The following is an 18,877-nucleotide window of genomic DNA, read 5'->3' as shown; positions in this document are numbered from 1 at the left end:
CCGGCTCTGGGCATGGGGCTGGGACAGCTTTGCCTGGAGCTGTAACCAGCCTCTGTCACAGCTGCTGAAACACAGGGAGGCAGCGGCAGCCGGGGAGAAAAGGTTGAAGGGGATGGCATGGTGACCCCCGCTGGACGTGATCTGTGCTGTCCCAGCTGCTGCAGCGGGATGGCTGGGTTGGTCTGCCTCATGTTATTCAGGCAAGGCAGGTGAGAGGGTCCCATGTGCCTGAAATACACTGCAAAAACCATCCTCGCTGATCGAATAAATGTCATGAGTTGTTAACAAGCATGGTGTCAAGCAGGGCAAAATGTAATTCTCCATTTTTTTTTAATTACTGGAATTAACAGAATATGGCACTAATTTCTACAGCTACTGCTTCTCCCCCTCCCCGAACATGAAGCTTGATTTGTGTTCTTATTAACTTTGTCCTATAAATGACCTTGCAAGGAGAGTGGTTCTGGAGGCTAAGTGAAACAATGTCTATATTTTCTGAAGCTCCAGGCTAAGTTTTATTAATGTAATGTCTAAGATCTTTGAAGTTGTGACTTTTCCAGGAAAATCATAATCTCCAAACCTTTATTCATAATGGGTATGACTTCCAGGGGGAACAGAATACCTGCTGTGCTAATTATTTCAATTATCAGCTACTACTAAAACACGTAATGGATTTTCTCTGCTTCCACAGGTAAAAGGCATGACATTATGGAACTTAACTCTGATGTTGTGAACTTGATCTCCCATGCTACACAGGAGAGATTACGAGGGCTCCTAGAAAAACTAACTGTAATTGCTCAGCACAGATTATCAACCCACAAGGTAAAGGAAATCATTAAGCAAGTTTTGCACCAAAGTTTTCCTGCTTTGCAGCCTTGAAGGTAAACCTCTTCCAAGCACAGGCACATCATATGCAATATGTGCATTTTCAGTATCTACCAAAGGCTAGTTGTATTTTAACTGTTTATGGCCTCTAACTACTCCTTACGTTTTCCATTTGGTTTATTCGATAGGTGCTCTTAAAACCCAGCATAAGAGTAAATGCACACATTTCTCCTCTTCCATAGAAATGATGATTGTTACACAAAGTCTGTCTTGCATGGTAAATGTAAAGCTATTTTTGAATGCTCTTGGTGGTCAGGTTGATTTAGGGGCTTGTGTTTGCTTTATGCATTTACTGTTGGTGGAACTGCAGTATTGGCTCAGTAAAAAGCCTTGGGAAGCTGAATTGAGTATTTTAGTTTTAGAAAGTGCTCATTGTGAAGGCAGAGATCCTTTTGATCTTAAAGTTTCCAGGACTTTTTTTTCTGCCAGTGCTGCTTAAGATTTCCTCCCTCTTGTGTAAGCTCCATTCAATATAAAGTATATTGGGTTTCAGTGAGCCAGTATCCCTTAAGATGCTTGTATGTTACAAATGGGAAGCAATAGCTTACTAGTAGCCAAAATAGCTCTTTGAGGCTTTTTTTTTTGTCATTCAATAGTAAGATATTAGTCCTTATTTTTTTCAGTATCAAGCTGTTTTAGAAAAAAATTGGAAGTTAGATTTAGAAGTTAGATGTATCTGTCAACTCTTAAATTCTTTTTTGTTGTAGTGGTTTGGGATTTTTTGCTCTTTTTTTCTTTTTACAGGAGCTTAACACTTAATGAAACTTAATAAGAGCAGCTAACTGATGGGATAGGAGTTATTTCTGTACTGAGCGCTTTTTATAGGCTTTTAAGCACTGGAGAAGCAATAATAAAGAGCAGGAACTATTTGGAAACTTCCAAGTATTTATAGTGAATGTCTGGAGCAGTTGGAGTATACTGTTCCTTGCCAGAAGAAGATGCAGTAGAAATAAAACCAATACAGAAAAACAAGAGAGTTTTATTTTTATAAATCTTTAGTAATCTGCACATGTTCTGTGTTGTCTCTCCAAAGCGGGAGATCCAACAAAGCTCGTGAGAAGAAGTGATGTGGAAGCTGAAGTCCTGAGTGGGGCTGAGTGTCTTTGCAGACAGCAAGGACAGAAGGGAATGTTTTTGGACAGTGGACTTGATGGGGCTGATTTCTTTCTCATTGTTTGTCTGACTGAATTGCCAGAAACAATGATAAGATTGTAAGACTGCAATAAGCTTGCTTGCTTTGCCTCTTTTCTCAAAAACAAAACAAATAAACAAAAAGTAATGGGCATAATAATCTTAGAGGCACAGGTACCCTCTTTTGTTAGGCAGGTGTTATTGCACTACAGAAGAGTATCCTACAGGATTGTGTTTGTGAGTAGTAGTATTGTGAGAGATGCTGACTATCTTATAGAAATCCAAATTCAAGAACAGAACACTACAGGGATTTGGAGCCCTGTTATGTGTTTTTATGTATATATGTATATATGTGTATATATATATATTTACAGACCCCAGGATTCCATCTCCCCCACTGCTTGCCTCTGCTCTCTTTTCCCTCTAGGCTGTTCATAGGCACCAGTGTGCAATGTGGGCTCCATGTATTTCAGAGAATTATCCAGATCCTTTCCAGGAAGATTAGGTAGTTGCCCTGTAAGGCTTTCTGTTGGTCTACCTTCATTACAGAAAGACACACAGTAATAGGGATAGGTGTGGTGAAACCAAGGTAACTATTGTTAGGGGAGAAGTTGGTGTAAAAAGTCAGTAATTCATAGGATCATGCTCAGGAAACTCTTCTTAAAAACAGAGAAAAAATATATGTAATTGGAAGTTACTAACTTAACTGGGTTGAAACTATCATGGTAGTCTCTTCATCAGAAGAAGGAATAGCCTTTCAGATTGTTGTAAGCTGCCCCCTCTGTTGCAACTCATTGCAGTGCCTTTGCAGAGCCTTGGTAAAACATAAAGGCAATTAGCTGTTTTGGTTCCTCAGCTGCTTCCCTCCCACAATCTGGAGAACTGCTGAGGTATAAGAGTATGCATGTGACATAATGTAATACCCGAAACCAGAATTAATAATGACAACTAAACAGTACAGTGATTAAAAAAACGTTTTTGTGGGCAGGTTCAGCACAGCATGAGATGACTGCCATGCTCCTGTGTTTGGAGCCCATGAGCACGTGGCTTTGAGGGGCACTGTACATGGCTGTGCCATAAACGTTGCTCCATGAAAACATTTTTCCCCATGTGCAGTAGCAGTAAAACACTAAACCCTAAACTACCTGTAGGGCAATGTGGTGTGGCAGCTGCATTGTTTTAAGGGGTGAGCTCTAAATGTAGTGGAGTGAGCGCTCTTAGATGTGAAGACAGCAGCCTCCTCCTTCCCACCCCACGCACCATCAAACTGCAGAGTGCAGAGGTAACTTAGCAGAAGATTTTTTTACCTTGGTTTAGGGATTCACTGTATAGAGGCCAAAGTTTAGTAGGTTCCCACTTAGTAGCTGGGCCCCTGCAACTACCTGTCCCTCATCTGTCCTCAGCAAGGCTGTTCAACATGACTTAAACTGTTCAGATCCTGTGGGAGAACTGGTCTTCGTGGGTCTTCCGATTTCTTTCCTGCTGCACTGGAGTGCAGCTTCCTTGTATGTGGGTTTTTCCTTTGTGCCCCTGGACATGCAATACATTCCTGGTGCTAAACCGCAAGTGCCTTAGTCAGGTTTCAGATTCATTTACAGGTATGTGACAATCTAGGAAGGAAGTTGCAAATCACAGACAAGGCAAATAACTGCTCTTGAATTTGTTGCCAACTCTCTTCTCACTAAATTCACACCTGGGAACGCTTTGCTTCAATGCTGTGTATTTCAAATATGTGAAAACCTAACATAAAAGATTTTGGGAGGAGTTGGCTGTGCTTTAGAGAGCATCCATGAAGTCTTGAGTGTGTACATTTCTCTTGAAGAAAAAAAAATTGTGGAGGAATTAATTTCATAACAGGATTGTAAAGATGCACTAGTGTGCTGTTGTTGTGTGAAAGCACTGGCTTCTTTCAGGATAGCAAAGTGAACTCTGGGTTGAATTTAGCTCAGTTGAAGTAAATATGACTTTTTAACTGTCAGATACACAAGTTCGGCTTTGGCATATACAAATCTAACCACACTCTGTATTGTGGTTACGTGTTCTATTTATCACTAAGTTAAATTCTGTTCTCAAATACACTTGCAACTTCAGTTTTGTTGGGATTGCACTGTTGTAGCTGGGGTCAGTTTGGTCTTACCCGAGGAAGTCGAGCTGTTACATGGACAAAAACTGAGTCCAACTTGCTCATTACAACTGAGTAGAACTTCATTATTACAGTGATGACTACAAGTTGTGAACAGCTATATAATACATTTTTTTTTCTGTCTAAGCAATTCAGTGTTAAATGATCACAGAGAACAAGTTTATTGAGTATTACAAAATATAACTGCAGGTGTTGCTCTTGTAAAAAAAAGAAACAACCTGGAATAAGGTAGCTTGAAACAGTTGATGAGCAGAAATACTGTTAGGAATGCACCCGTTTATTGTCCCATATCAGCTCATGGTAGTGCATTGGGGTGCTTCTGGTTGAGAGGCTTGCATTCCTAATTGGTATGGGGTCTTGGATTTGGCTTTAAAAATTTAAGTATCTAGCTCTCAGCATTCCAAAGTGAAACACTTCTAAACTTTGGGAAAATAATCTTCTTGTAATATGGATTTCTTCTTTGTCCCTTTAAAAGGATTGTGGCATGGTGGTATATTCTTATGAACTTCTGCTTCAAAACAAATTGTACTAATGTACTGAGGCTGAGTCAAAGTAGCATGTGTCTTGTGGGGAGCAGTAAAAAAAAATCCTGAGCAGTAGCAGAAGGGGAGGGAAAGGATCGTTGGACATTTTTTTGCAAAGCCACAGTCTCTGCTTGGGAAGGAAAGTCTCCTTGGTAGGAGCACATGGTGTGGTCTGAGCCACAGTTGTTGATACATGGCAATGTGGTGGCTCATTGAAGGGAACACAACTTAATACCAGAAGAGGCATTGATTTCATGCTCTGTCTGGGTTGTGTGAATTCAAACTGGGAAACAACAGTGCCCCACAAAGAGACTTTTACTTTCCTCCCAGGTTTTAAAAATACATAACTGGGTATGGGAAGGAGAGTCTGAGTATCATGTGTTTGAAAACTAAAAATTTAGGAACTGAAGTCACCAATAGTCCATATGCTTAAAATATACCCTTGCCTAAAATGTAGCTCTAATATATGCCCTGCTTATGCCAGAACAGTTGTGTGTCAAGGTTGCTTCATTAAAGTGTAAGATTGGGGTTGGGTACAAAGAAGGGTTGATGAAGAAAGTAGTGGTTTTGGCTAGTAAAAGCCCAAGGATAAATTTCTCAGGAGAAGACAAGTTCACAGAGTAAGAGAAAGAAAATTACTCTAGGACATGCATTAAAGTGTGGTACAAACAGGTGGCACAGATGTACCTCAAGAATGGGCTTCCTGCCTTGTTTTGCCTAATGCCCCTTGGCCAATGCATGGCTTAAATAGCATGTGTTTGGAAGAGCAGAACAGCAAAACCAAGCTTTTCATTGCCAGTTGTCCACGTTTTAAGTCTTTCCTTTCTGTCTTCTTTCCTATCTAGACAAAGCAAAAGTAAACTCACTCAGACTTTCCAGTGAGGACAAAAATAGTATGAAAAATACACTACTGATGGCTGGTTTTTTAGACTAAAAGCACCATAGTCTTGTTTCAATGCATGTGTCTTCAGTTATTATTAGAATTTGTCATTCACTGGTCCAGCTTTGCACAGGGGGCTGGACCGGATGACTGCCACAGGTCACCTTTCAACATAAACTATTCTATGACTTGAGAGCATCCACTGAAGCATAAGTATGTATTCCTAAAGCTATAATGAACCATATATAATTAATCATCTCACTTTCTCCACCCTGAAGATTAATTATAACTAGTTTTAAATCGCCTCTCTGCTCCATAAACTCTCTCTTGGAAATACCAGGTGAGACTCATTTCAAAGTCTAGATTAAATGGCTGAAATTAAAATACCAATCACTAGAAACATAACTTTTCAAATTTTATCTTTTTATCACCCTTTCTCTTTAAAATGGAAAGATACGATGTTCTGCAGCTTTAAAATTCTTTTTTTCCCCTCTTAACTTGTCCAAAAGACAGTCTTGTACATGTGTTTTTACTGGATATGAAATTGCTGTTTAAAACAAAATTTTAGCCTTTAGACTTGATTTTTGTTCCATTGTTGTTAGAGTTACAGAATTAGATGTTGCTGATGTCACTCTTGCAATAACCTCTTGCTAGTCATAGATGCCAAGAAACATTTTTCGGTGGAGAGGAGATGTGCAAATGACTAACCACCACCTGAAGTCATTCTGACACAGCCTACACTTTTACACTTTGAAAACTTAGGGTGTTCTTTTCAGATTGTTCCCATTGGCTTATTAGCTGTAGTGGTGTATGTGAAAGCCTGGTTGTGTATAACAAACTTGTCTTTCCAGGGCGATGATAGGTACATCGTATCTAGTGACACCAGAGCACAGCTGAGATTTCTTGAAAAGCTTGATCACCTAGAAAAGCAGAGAAAGGATGAAGAGGAACGTGAAATGCTGCTTCGAGCAGCCAAGGTAAGAACTTCGCTTCTTGCTTTCCAAGGAAGTAGTGGTGTCCTTTAGACCGATGAACATCTTCAGATTTCTCCTATTTCTGCTTTAAATATAGTAACCATTAACCTTGTAACTGGAAATGTGTAATGTTTAGGATATCTTAGGCTATACAGAATGGGATTTTAGCTTTTTACATTCTTTAAAAAAATAACAAGAGTTCTTTCAAATGTGTAGTGGGGTAAATTCTCAGTTTGAGATTATTCCTACTGGTGAAAATTAAATAAAATAAGTATTCACATAACCATAAGTGTCCTTCTTGGCTCTGTTTCTGGCTCTGGAATCAGTATACCTGTCTCCGTATCTGTGTATGGGTTCACTATGCTTGTTCAAACTGGAGCCTGGTGGAATCCCACACCCTGCCAGTTGTATTGTTTTTTTCTGTAGTCAGATCAGAAGGCTTAGCCATGGAGCTGGTACCCTGGCATCTGAGAACCCCTGATGGAGCCACTGCTAGCACAGAATAAGTACTCTTCTTCCCCTTTCCCTCCCCTCAAGAAGCAGAGAAAAAAAAAAATCAGTAGACGTTGCTCCCTCAGATGTGACTTGTTTGTCTTCTGTTTGTTGCTTTTTTTTTTGGTTTTGTTTGAAGATGAATTCTGGAGCCCCTTGGGTGGAAGCCTAATCTAGATTTGAAAGAATCATGTTATACTTGCATGAGTATGACTCCCTTTCTTTCCTGTACTTCCTGTCGTTTTTAAGTGTCTGCTGCTGACATGAACAACATCATGCCTAGACTGGACCTGACTGACAGTGTTAGCATCATTTTCAGCTTAATCTTGCTTCAGGCTAGAGCAGAGGCAGCCGGCCCAGATGAGAAGGGGGGTGTGTGTATGTGTGTGGAGGGGGAGGGAAGCCAGTCTGGATTGAGGCATTCAGCCCTGGAGCTAAATCTTTCAATCACCAGAGAAAATTGTCATTTATTAAATATTTAATGGATACGATGGTGTTTGGATGCCAGTTATTTATACTCAGTCTTTCTCTTCTTCCTTTGGTAGAGCCGTTCCAATAAAGAGGATCCAGAGCAACTGCGGTTAAAGCAGAAAGCGAAAGAGGTAGGACTTTCCAGTTACCATTCTTGCCTTTGTGTGTTGAGAGAAGGTTGGCAGCCCTGTCCTGGCAATTAGGTCAGGGTTTATTTTGCTGTTGCATACCATTTGCAGGGGCCTTGGGGAAGGACAGGAACTGCCACAGGCAAGGGCAGTGCTTCAAATGAGGTCAATGAATTATGAGCTCTCTTTTTTAACATTTTATTTTCATAGTTTCAGTCCTGTCTAGAAATGGTCCTTTGTAAACTGCAGTGCTACACTTGGTAGGAATATAATGTGGGATTAGGGGGAAAAAAAAAAAAGAAACTTTGAGATTTAGCATCTGGGACTGTACAATAGGCTACATTTTTCCAGGGTAATTGTTCGTTTTGTAAATCTGATACTGCTTATAATTCTTTGGCTGGGAGGCGGTACTGGGATTTAGTTTTAAATGGAAAACGCCTCTGGCTTTTAATTTTCTGGGCCCAGCAGTTTTCTGTTCTGGAATGGAGCCCTTGTTTCACACAGTTCATGTTTAGCTGCAGGGGTTTTAGTTTATAGCTTAGACTGGTTAAGCTTTTACTCCCAGAGGCCTCTGCATAGCAACTGTAGAAATCAACAAATAAGTTCATTTATGTCTGCAGCCTCCTCTCAGTAGCTGACTTTTTACATTTCCCAATATCCATTTCCTGACTTTTCTAGCCTGAGAGAAAAAAGCTCCACTAATTGGAGCTTATTTTAATTGAGCCTTAATATTGGATCTCACTGGAGTTGCCCCCAGAGCTACTGGGAACAGAATGAAATGAAAGTACCTAAGGTTGAAGATGTGTGTGCGTGTGTATGTGTGTGTGAAATTTTTCACTTGACCTACAGATTCTTTTCCCTGCTGAATAAATCATCAAGCCTGTTCACATTTCTGATTAAGGATCTGACAGCAGACGATAATAAAGACAATTGAGGTGTGAGACGTGTGATACAGAGCTGAAGAAATTGGTTTCTATAGTTACTTGACTGATTTCATGCAATTTTTAAGGATCTTTGTGCTAAATGAGAGTGATTTTCTGAGCAACCTTTTTCCTTAACTGTGCCTCTTGAACTATGAAATTTGTTGTTGCTTAACATTGCTGCACTTGGCTCCTACGAGCCAGCAGCAGCAGCAGGTTATTTATGAATGCTTTAAAGGCCCTTATTGTTTGGATTAATGTAGGAACCCAGGCAAAACAAATGGAAATCCAGTAAAATAGTATTAAAATCAATGCTCTGGATTTGCACCATAGTATAAGAAATTTGTAAAATAAGAGGAGAGAAAAAGAACGTGCTTTACTATTTGTCTTTTAATTCTTTTTTCTGGTTACATCTCTTTCTTCATGCTTACAATCTGTGAGTACAAAGTTGCCCTGAAGCCCTTCCCAGTTTGCCTCTAGTGCCACCAGGATCAACAATCAGTGGGTGATGCTAATTTGTCTTGTTTTGTAGGTGACTTTACCTCCGCATCATCTGGTCGTTTCTAGAGGTTCTTTCTTTTAATAAAACACTGCAAAGCAATTCGTTTATGCAACTTCTCTCTTTTCCTCTGAACAATAATGTGTAGGATCTTGAAAAATATTCTGTGATTTGCACGTTTAGAACAGAAAGAAGTTAGATGTGTGTGTTTCAAGTCACTTTTTAGATTGGTTGGTATTGTTAATGAGACCTCTTAAAAAGTGGCATATAGGTGTACAAAAAAAGGAGCCAACAGAGTGGAAAGGTGTCTGAGTTTAGTACTTAATGTTCTATCAAGTGCTTTAATTCACATCCTTCAGTGCATCTTATCTTGTGCAAGATTAACACAGCCTTCATCGTATTTGTCCTGCATATTTCTCTGTGCTGTGCTGCTTCAAGAGTGATGGTCTCCAACTGCTTCACCAAAGAAGAGGAGACAGATGTGTCTCTTGGGACAGCACAGATCTTTGTATTGGTATTGCCTTGCCATCTGTCCTGCCGCTTTGTTCTCAGGAGAGTGGGACACCCAGAACTTCTCCAGGCTTCACATGCCGCACAGGAAACCCACCTCCCATGCCAGGGGTGCTTTCTTATCTGTGAGACTGTCCCAAACTTGAGAGGAAATGAGCCCAAATGCAGCTGGTCAGTTTGGGCACTTTATTGACAGTTTGGAGATAAATGGTCAACACACATTTGCATGAAAAAAATGCAAACCTGAGTTGAGCTGGAACAAGAGCAAAATAAAAATCAACAAATATCCCAAGGCTGAAACTGGTGACTCAGAAGCACAAAGTATACTGGGATGAAAGCCTGAAAAGGCTCACCGTTGTCTGTCTTGTCATGTTGTGAGTTTAACCTGCTCCTAACAAACCACACTTGAGAATTTTGATACCTCTGTCAGTTGGAATCGGATCATTTCCAGGCCACTGTGGTAAGTATCTACTGGAAAGCCCAATCTGATCTGCTTAAAGTTCTTTAAGAATGAATGTGGCCCTTCCTTCCTCAAAGGTGTCTCTTATGTGTTGTTGGTGACCTCCCAGAAGAAGGCTATGAGATAATGGCACTGGGGCATGTTCTAAAGAAATGTTTCCCAAAATGCAGAGTGCACATCCTAACAATGAATACTTATGAATCCAGGATGTGCTGTCATCCGGCAGCTGGAGGCAACATCTTAACATTGCTGGAAGTACATCCAGAGACTCAGCAGTGGATTCTTTTATCCAAAAGGCTATATACATAATTGCTGTGACCTTTTCATCCCTTTTTGCATGACCTATTGCCTCAAACTTCCCCTACGCCAAATCATTTACTTCCCTATATTCTTAGTCTATGTAGCTTGCTATGAATTAAGTCTTTATTTACTTCCCCCTTTCACCTGTTCCTGCAGATTTCAGTACCTGCAGAAAGTGTGCATTCCTTCTGACACAGCTGCGAGGCTCGCCCCAAGCTGCTCCTTTGTGCACTCAAGATTTTTGCCCTTGCTCACCTCATGGGTTAGCTCTTTATGCAAAGGCATTCCCAAAGTCGGGGTAAATTACCCCTGGTTTTCTTTCAGCCTTATCTGCTACTTCAAGCTGAGAGGAGACAGTCCTTGCATTGTCCCTGATGTTTGCAATTTTAAACCATACCTTTTTTTAGGTGCTTTCTGCTATTTCCTGTTCTACTTTCAACTGTGCTTCCCATCACAAAGAAACTGTTCTGTTGGTGTAGTTGTTCTAACTGTATTTATAGTTTATCCCTGGCTTCATCCCTTTTGTGAAATGAGCTTGCTTAAATTGAGTAGATGTAGGATACCATCAGATGCACAAGTATGCCATATGAACAGTGCATCCCAGAAGAACTGTAAAATTGTCAGTATTAAACAGCACGTACTGTAACTTTAAATATAAACCCTGATCTTTTGTGCTTCTGCCTCTCATCTTCAAAAGTGGCTGTGCTCATAGTATGGCTTCAGGAAGCTGAAGGCAGAGGCCAGGCAAACCTTCCCGATTGTATGTGTGCCAGGTTGCGACTTGGGGTCAAGCAGGTAAATGGGCATCATACTGGCAGCATCTTAGCTGATTCTGCAGCAGCTCCCTTTGTCTCTGCTCTTACATTGTGGCACCTCACAGCATCTATTGGTGGATAAAGGAAGGCACGTGTGAAGCACCTGATGGGCAGCAGACTTGCCTGCCCCACACCTTGCTCTTCCAGCAGCTCTGTTTGCTTGTGACTGCATAGCTCTGCCCAGTCCCATGTTCCTGCCTGCTTGATGCATTCGTGCATTTTACTGGTTTGACTTTGACACAGATGTCGCAAGATGGCAGCAGATGAGATGCTGAGAAAATTCAGTACCTTTACTGTCAACTGACTGGGAGGGAAATAGCAAACCCCAGGGTGTGTTGTTCGTTTGCTTGTTTGTTGGTGGTGTTTTTTTTTAATAGAGACAAAACAAACCCTATAAAAAACTTCGAACAAAAGGTCCGCATGATTCCAGTGTGTTGCTGGGTGTTATATAGTAATGACTGAACTATAGTTGTTCTGTAGTATCTTTTTTCAAAAATAATCTTCTGGTTTTTTGTTCTATTTCATGTGTCCATCCTAACTCTTTCCCTTATTTCCTCTCACATTCTCAGATAACAAGTAACTGTAACCTGATTCTTTGTCAGCTGCTCTCCCTACCACCTCCAACCCACATTTTCAAGCTGTTTGTTTCCTTTTTCTCCCACACCTTTTCTGCTGCTTCTGTATTTAGTCTCCTGGACCTAATGGTTCAAATTCTTTAAAACAATTCTTCTGGCAGGGGAAGAGGAAACTCCCTAGTTAACCATAACCTCTCAAAAAAGCAAACAAGATGCTGCGAGCAAAATAAGATCTCATCACGATCAATTGGCTTTTATATGAGCCTTCAGTGACATCCTGAGAGCTTCTGTTTAATTATCTGATTTATATTAACTATTTTTTTTTTTCTGTAGTGTTTCTTACCTGCATCTGCGTGTTTTGGGGAAAAAAAAGGCATGATTCTTGAATAGACATAAATTTTGTTACCTGTAGTGTAGCCCTACAAAATAGCAAAGGGCTGTTATCAGAGAATCTGTGTGTTATGCTTCTTGCAGAAAGTCAGGGATGGGAATCCTGTAAGTGTTACGTTATTGAGGAAACTAAAAAGTTAACCAAATCCCTGTTTATAGGACATTTGTATTGGTGTTTTGAAGGAGCAGAAGAAAAGAGCAGCTGAGACGCTGCATAGGATACCCTAAACTGAGCTGAGTGGAAGATCAGAACTACTATCTTTATCTAGTGGAAAACAAAAGCGCCCCCAGAACTCCATTAAGCCTGTTCTTGGGTTTTCAAATAGCCTTTTCTAGGTTTGTCTGATTGATAGACTATAATGGACACGTAACCAGCTGGAAGTATGGCCTGGGATTAGAAGCTTGCTAATAGAAGAAAATTTAGAACTGAAAGTATGACAAAAAGATGATAATGGAGAACCAGAGAGTTCTGCGCCGAGAATGAGTGTTGGGTGGACTAAATCATGAGGTGGAGAAACCTGCAGGTAGAAGATAAGTCTTAGATGTCCTCTAGCTTTGAGACCTCAAGAGTGAGTGAATGAATACACAGTGTTTACAGCAGCTGAAAAACCATTCCAAAAATCATGTGTTTAGAAGAACTGTGATTGGTTTTACAGTAATGTCTTGCAAGGGCTGAGCACTGTCCTGTTGTGATGATGCAGGTCTGCTGATGGTCATTGAGCAGTCTTCTTGCATGTGATAGCATCTGAAACAAAAACTGCAGAATATATTGCTTTGGTGTGGTGTGCCGTAGCCTCTTCTTGACCTTATAACAAAAGTAGCCTGGGCGATGTCTGAAAACAGACATGAAAAGAGCTTGGTGCTGGATGCTAGACACCCAGGAACTTCTCTGGACCTCCAAAAGGCAAGCTGATGCAACTGCATGGGGGAAAGCATGCTCCAGGTGTACTAGAATATACAGACATGCATCAATAAATAAGCAAAACAAAACAAAAAAATCATTGTAAAAGGAAATAAAAAAGCAAATATTATTAAGGGAGTGGAGCATCTCCCTTATGAGGAAAGGCTGAGGGAGCTGGGTCTCTTTAGCTTGGAGAAGAGGAGACTGAGGGGTGACCTTATTAATGTTTACAAATATATAAAGGGTGAGCGTCACAAGGATGGAGCCAGGCTCTTCTCAGTGACAACCAATGGTGGGACATGGGGTACTGGGTTCAAACTGGAACACAAAAGGTTCCACTTAAATTTGAGAAGAAACTTCTTCACATTGAGGGTGACAGAACACTGGAACAGGCTGCCTTGGGAGGTTGTGGAGTCTCCTACTCTGGAGACATTCAAAACCCACCTGGACACATTTCTGTGTAACCTCATCTGGGTGTTCCTGCTCCGGCAGGGGGATTGGACTGGATGATCTAGAAATTCTTAACAAGAATGGGCAAAATTAGGAGTCAAGTTGTCACTGCACCCTATACTTTTTTTGTTAATTCTGTGGGGACTTAGTTATTTATATATCAGAGAATGTCAAATATCAACTGAATAATTTTTTTTTTTTTCCGAATTGATAGATTACTACTGGAAAAAAATTCTGTTGCTCTCCAAAACATCTTATTGCACCCTCTAGTTCTAGACAGATGATGAACCTGGTCTTGGGGACACAGCCACATTAGTGCCCATTTCTGCCACTGAGCACATATGTGAAACATTACCTGAAAAAACCTACACAATTACGTAAAGCCCTCTTATAAGTTAGGACTGCATATCAAACCAGTGCTTGCTATTCTGCCTTTCTGCTGTTAAATCTAAATTACAACAGAGGGAAAAGTCACTGGAAACTAATTGTATGGCTAATTAAAACAGTTTGAAAGGAAGCAATTGCAAGAAGAGAAATTGCATTATAGGCAAGAGGAGAGGATGATAAATGTTTAAATATGCAGCCTTCAAATGTCAGTTTCCTCAGAGAATGTCCCCCATATGAGAAGTCTGCTATTCAGCCACATTCAACCTGTAGGGCAGAAAATTTAGTATGGGAAAGGTAGAGGCTGGAGACAGTAATGCTCATGGAGCTTTATGACAACCAGTGCGAGAGGCTTGGGATAGAAAACAGATTTTTAAGGTTTATTTTTCATTTTCATCACAAGTTCCTTAAAATGTTTAACGGAATGTGGAAAAAAATGGAGTTCTTTTTTTCCAAAGACAGTGAAGGGAGAAGAGACTGGGAGCAGTAGAAAACTTTCAAAGCACTAAATGGAGGGCTCAATGAAACAGTGGAATGTTGAAAAAGATGCTCAGGAAGAAAAATGAATAGAAAGAAGAGAGAGAAGTTGGTTCAATGGAATAAGCGGCCCCACTTAAAAAGTACCTCAATATTTAATTCTTCAAAAATTTTCGTTAAGAGGCAATAGTAACGACCCATGTAGGTTTTCAGGTTCCTGTTTCACTGATGGAAGCAAGAAAAAAGTGAATGTTGATATTTGATCACAGTTTTTCTTTCTTACTTTGAATTTTAATATTAATTTATTGTTTAGTTTCTTTATTGTGGAAGCTGAAAGAATTGTGGGCTTCTGCCTCTTTTGTATGCTTATATTCCTTGCTTTTTTTTTCCCCTGCAAGTCTTCTACAAATTCTTGTTCGTCTACATTAGTGCTTTTATTACTCCTGATGTACTTATTGCTGGATAAGACACATAACCCTTAGGCATACATTAACTTGTCTTCAGCCTTCCCTGGTTTCCTTTCCTGCCAGTTCTTCTGTTAGTTTAAATATTTATTTAATCTGTCCCATACTCTCAGCCTACAATGTCACATGTGGAAACATCCCCACTTTTTTATTGATATTAAACCCAGTATCATGTACAAATGCTTTTTAGTCTTTCTATTAATCACAACCAAGTCCAATGTTTAACTTCCCCACCTGTCTTTCCAGCATTTCTTCTGAGCTCATTTACATCCATACAGCTGTATTTATCTGTTGTTATGTTGTCAATACTATTTTTGGGGTGTTTTTTTTTTTTCTAAACATAAGTTCCTAGCCTTTAAATCTGAGCAGTGGAGAAAAGAAATCTCTTAATTTATCTCCTAGTGCTTTAGATACTGAAGCTTCTGCAGAAGTGGGCAGAAGCTTCTTGAGATGCATGTCATCTGCCAGCATTATGCTGGACAAGTTCCACCCATTTGGCTTTTCTTTAACCTCAGGCCTGTTACTGTTCTATGAGCCCTGGCTAATACAGGTGCTTAATTTTTTGTCTCTAGGGAAGTCTGCCCTGGTAAAACTATTCTTGAGGATCTAGAGGGTAAAGGTTTCACATGCTTCATCTTCTATGAAAGCTTATACCAAATACCCTGTTCTGCCTTGGGTACTTTGTGACCTGACATGAGGGTTTTGTTTACTCCTTTTGAAGGTGAACATGAACACAAGTCTGATGAGGAGTCGCTGAAGGAACTGGCGCTGTTTAGCCTGGAGAAAAGGAGGCTGAGGGGAGACCTTATTGCTGTCTACAACTACCTGAAAGGAGGTTGCAGCACGGAGGGTGTTGGTCTCTTCTCCCAGGTAGCAAGGGATAGGAAAAGAGGAAATGGCCTCAAGTTGCACCAGGGAAGGTTCAGATTGGATATTAGGAAAAATTTATTCACAGAAAGGGTTGTGAAACACTGGAACAGGCTGCCCAGGAAGTGGTGGAGTCACCATCCCTGCAGTGTTTAGAAGACCTATAGATGAGGTCCTTAGGGATGTGGTTTAGTGCCAGAGTAAGGTTATGGTTGGACTCGATGATCCTGAGGGTGTCTTCAACCAAAATGATTCTATATATTGAGCTGGGTAGCACTTCTGTTTCCCCCATTTGATAATACAGCTGCTGTATACATCATGGATTAGCTGGTATGAATTAGTTGACTTTACTTGTAGCAGAGTATACTTTTTCCTTTCTTCAACTGTGTTTAAGGAATTCATCCTCTAGTGTCTGCATAAGTTGAGTTACTGGAGTTCTGATAATGTGAACAACCACATATCCATGTACTTAGTAACTGAAAGGATTTAAAGCCAACTTGCAGTATTGCTTTACAAAAACAAGTCTCGGCATCTCATAGCCAAAGTACTTCTTATCTTCTTATGCAACTTGAAATTTAATTTTTAATAATAAAATGCCACAAAAATGTCATTGGTGTAGTACTAAAATAGATTTTGCTTTTTTTCTGAAATGTGGAATATGAAATATAAGTGAGATAGAATTCCTGTGAGCAGGAAAAGAAATATTTTTCTCAGTAAAGGATTGAGTGAAGAACGGAGAGGTCAATTTAAAAACCTTTCATTTTGTGTGATTACAGCCATGCTGCAAATGCCATTTCACTATAAGGGAGGACTTTAAAACGTGTCTTACTTCTTGATTTGTGCTGCAGGTCAGATTAACTAAAATGGTTATTGTGCCACCCTAGAGATTCCTGCTTGCTACAAGACCAGACTTTAAACCCTATTTCTATTATTAAAAAGGCCAGCAGCAACAAAGACTATTTTACAAGTTCTGAGACGTTTTCATAGCAATTTGATCTTTATACACAGGTTTTTAGAACTCTTTGTACTGCAATTCTTAGCATATGTAAAAATTGGAAAGTGGGGAGAAGCAGCATGAACATTCATTTGCCTCTTGCCTGGAGAGTGTCCCTTCTCAACACCCTTCTCAAGGAATGAATTTTGAAAAGAACATGTGTTGGACTCTTGTGTTGTGGTGGAACAGCAGCATCTTTCACAAGATGAAGTAGGTCAGGTTGAGGGGAAACCTGCTAGTTTGTGAGTCCAATGTATGGGGCGGGTTCCCACTCCTCCTCTTGAATCGCCATGACACACTTATGTCTTCAAGGGGAAAACAAAAATCATGTTTTCAAGATACAGACGTGGGTATGACAGTTCTTTCTTGTATCCTACTTCAGAGACACCAGTATTACTGAAAGCAGCCCATAGAAAGGAAAAAATATTAGATGCAGCTTCTCTGTTATATTTTAATAAAGTGTATTTACTATTATAGTTTAACTGTCTTTCACTTGCTGCAGTGATCTTTCTGCCCTAACTTGTGTGCTACAAAACTGTCTGTTTAAGAGAGATTTGACTCAACATAGTTGCCTCTTGCCCTCTCTTAATCTTGTTTAGGAAAATCCAGCAATAGTTAGCCAGCCAGTATCCTCAGGTATCCCTTGATGTTATCTACCTGTCTTCCCCTTATCCTGTGCTTTTAACTGCTCATACAATGTTTGGACATTTAATCTCACACTTTTTAATGGAACAAAACTTGATGAAAAGATGATTTTGCTGGCTTCAGCAGGGTAATTTGGATGCCTGCCCAAATGGCTTAATGGGGATCTGTTGAGTCCATTATGGAGATTGAGTGTTTAAATTCATTTGTCTTAATTATCTTCTCAGAAAAATCCCCAAGATGTCTAGAATGCAACAAGACTATGATTTCTTTTTTTTCTTTTACAGTAAAACCCAGCTGAGATTCTTTCTGATTTGAAAAATCCTTTGACTGATAACAGGGTGGAAAATGTATTGGGGAGAATAGATGATGGTAATGACATGCATTTCCAACATCATCTTGGGAACTGCGTGGTCGAAGATGCAGCAGTTATGCCTCTAGAAAGCACGTCATTTTCATACCGTGTCATCCCGCCCTTTGTATCAGTGCGTTTTCGGCCAGCACTGCCCTCCAGCAGCAGCACTCGCTGCTCCAGGCGTCTGTGGTGACAGCGTCTGTGGTGACAGTGTGCTTGGCCAGCTTTGATTGTGTGGGGTAAATGGTGACAGTGCCCCAGTCGTCAGCCAGAGCAGCATTCTGGTGCCTTCCTCAAGAGGCACCCAAGCCACCCAGTCCCCTCCACTCGTGCTGATTGCAACCGAGAGCCCCCTCAGTATTTAATTCATAGCTCTGCCTCTGGTCTTTGGTCTTTACCATGGTTGCTCCTCAACATCAGCTGTAAAAAGGAGAGGCGGCCTTATTTCATATAATTGTTTTGGTTGGAAAAGACCTTTAAGATCCTCAAGTCCAACCATTAGCCAAAGACTGTCAAGTCCACCTCTAAACCATGTCCCTAAGAACCTCATCTACATGTCTTCTAAACACCTCCAGGGATGGTGACTTCACCACTGCCCTGGGCAGCGTGGTCCAATGCCTGACAACCCTTTCCATGAATATTTTTTTCCTAATATCTCAGCTGAACCTTCCCTGGCACAACTTGAGGCCGTTTCCTCTCGTCCTATCACTTGCTACTCAGGAGAAGAGACCAACCCCCTCCATGCTACAACATGTAGACAGCGTTAAGGTCTCCCCTCAGCCTCCTTTTGTCCAGGCTAAATAAGCCCAGAATTTCAGTACTGCTTCAAGCCAGTGACCAAATGTTCAACAACCACCTGTTTTTGACATGTGTAACTGCAGCAAAGCTGGTTTGTATGTGTTTTGTAGGGTTGAGGGAGAAGAGGGGATGTGTTTTGTGGTGGCTGCCAGAGGTGGAAGCACAAGGTTAGACTAATAAAGGCTATTAGTTTTTTGTTTTAGATTTAATAGTTTTACAAGTCCTTTTCGTTTTAAGTGCATTGATTCTTAAAAGTAAAGCAAATCATCTTTCCCCTTATGGTTCTCTTTGCCACTGGAGCCTTTTGGGATTTAATCTGCTCCCAGAGGAATGCCATGTGCTTCGTGTGTTGCAGTGCCTCTTCTCATGCAAGAAAACTGCAGTGTCCATGCAACCACTGTGATGACCGAACTACATGGTTCACAGGAAGGTGCATTTCTACAGGGATGCT

General features: G+C 40.5%; 1 protein-coding gene across 4 annotated transcripts in view; it reads left to right on the top strand.

Annotated features, from left to right (window-relative positions):
* The window catches only part of TAF4B (TATA-box binding protein associated factor 4b), an 84,143-nt gene that overhangs the window by 44,685 nt on the left and 20,581 nt on the right, over positions 1-18,877 (top strand). For all 4 annotated transcript variants that reach the window (XR_011737448.1, XR_010650919.2, XM_065831346.2 and 1 more), the window contains exons 11-13: positions 689-819; positions 6,412-6,537; positions 7,572-7,628. Coding sequence is in view for 2 of the 4 variants with exons in the window: in XM_065831346.2 (XP_065687418.1) it covers positions 689-819; positions 6,412-6,537; positions 7,572-7,628 (314 nt within the window). In the remaining 2 variants the exon portion in view is untranslated. The remainder of the gene's footprint in view (positions 1-688; positions 820-6,411; positions 6,538-7,571; positions 7,629-18,877) is intronic.

This window comes from Patagioenas fasciata, chromosome 2, assembly GCF_037038585.1.
Source record: "Patagioenas fasciata isolate bPatFas1 chromosome 2, bPatFas1.hap1, whole genome shotgun sequence".
NCBI classification, from domain to species: domain Eukaryota; kingdom Metazoa; phylum Chordata; class Aves; order Columbiformes; family Columbidae; genus Patagioenas; species Patagioenas fasciata.
The sequence above is the reverse complement of the archived record's forward strand: the minus strand, read 5'-3'. Positions and strand labels throughout refer to the sequence as shown.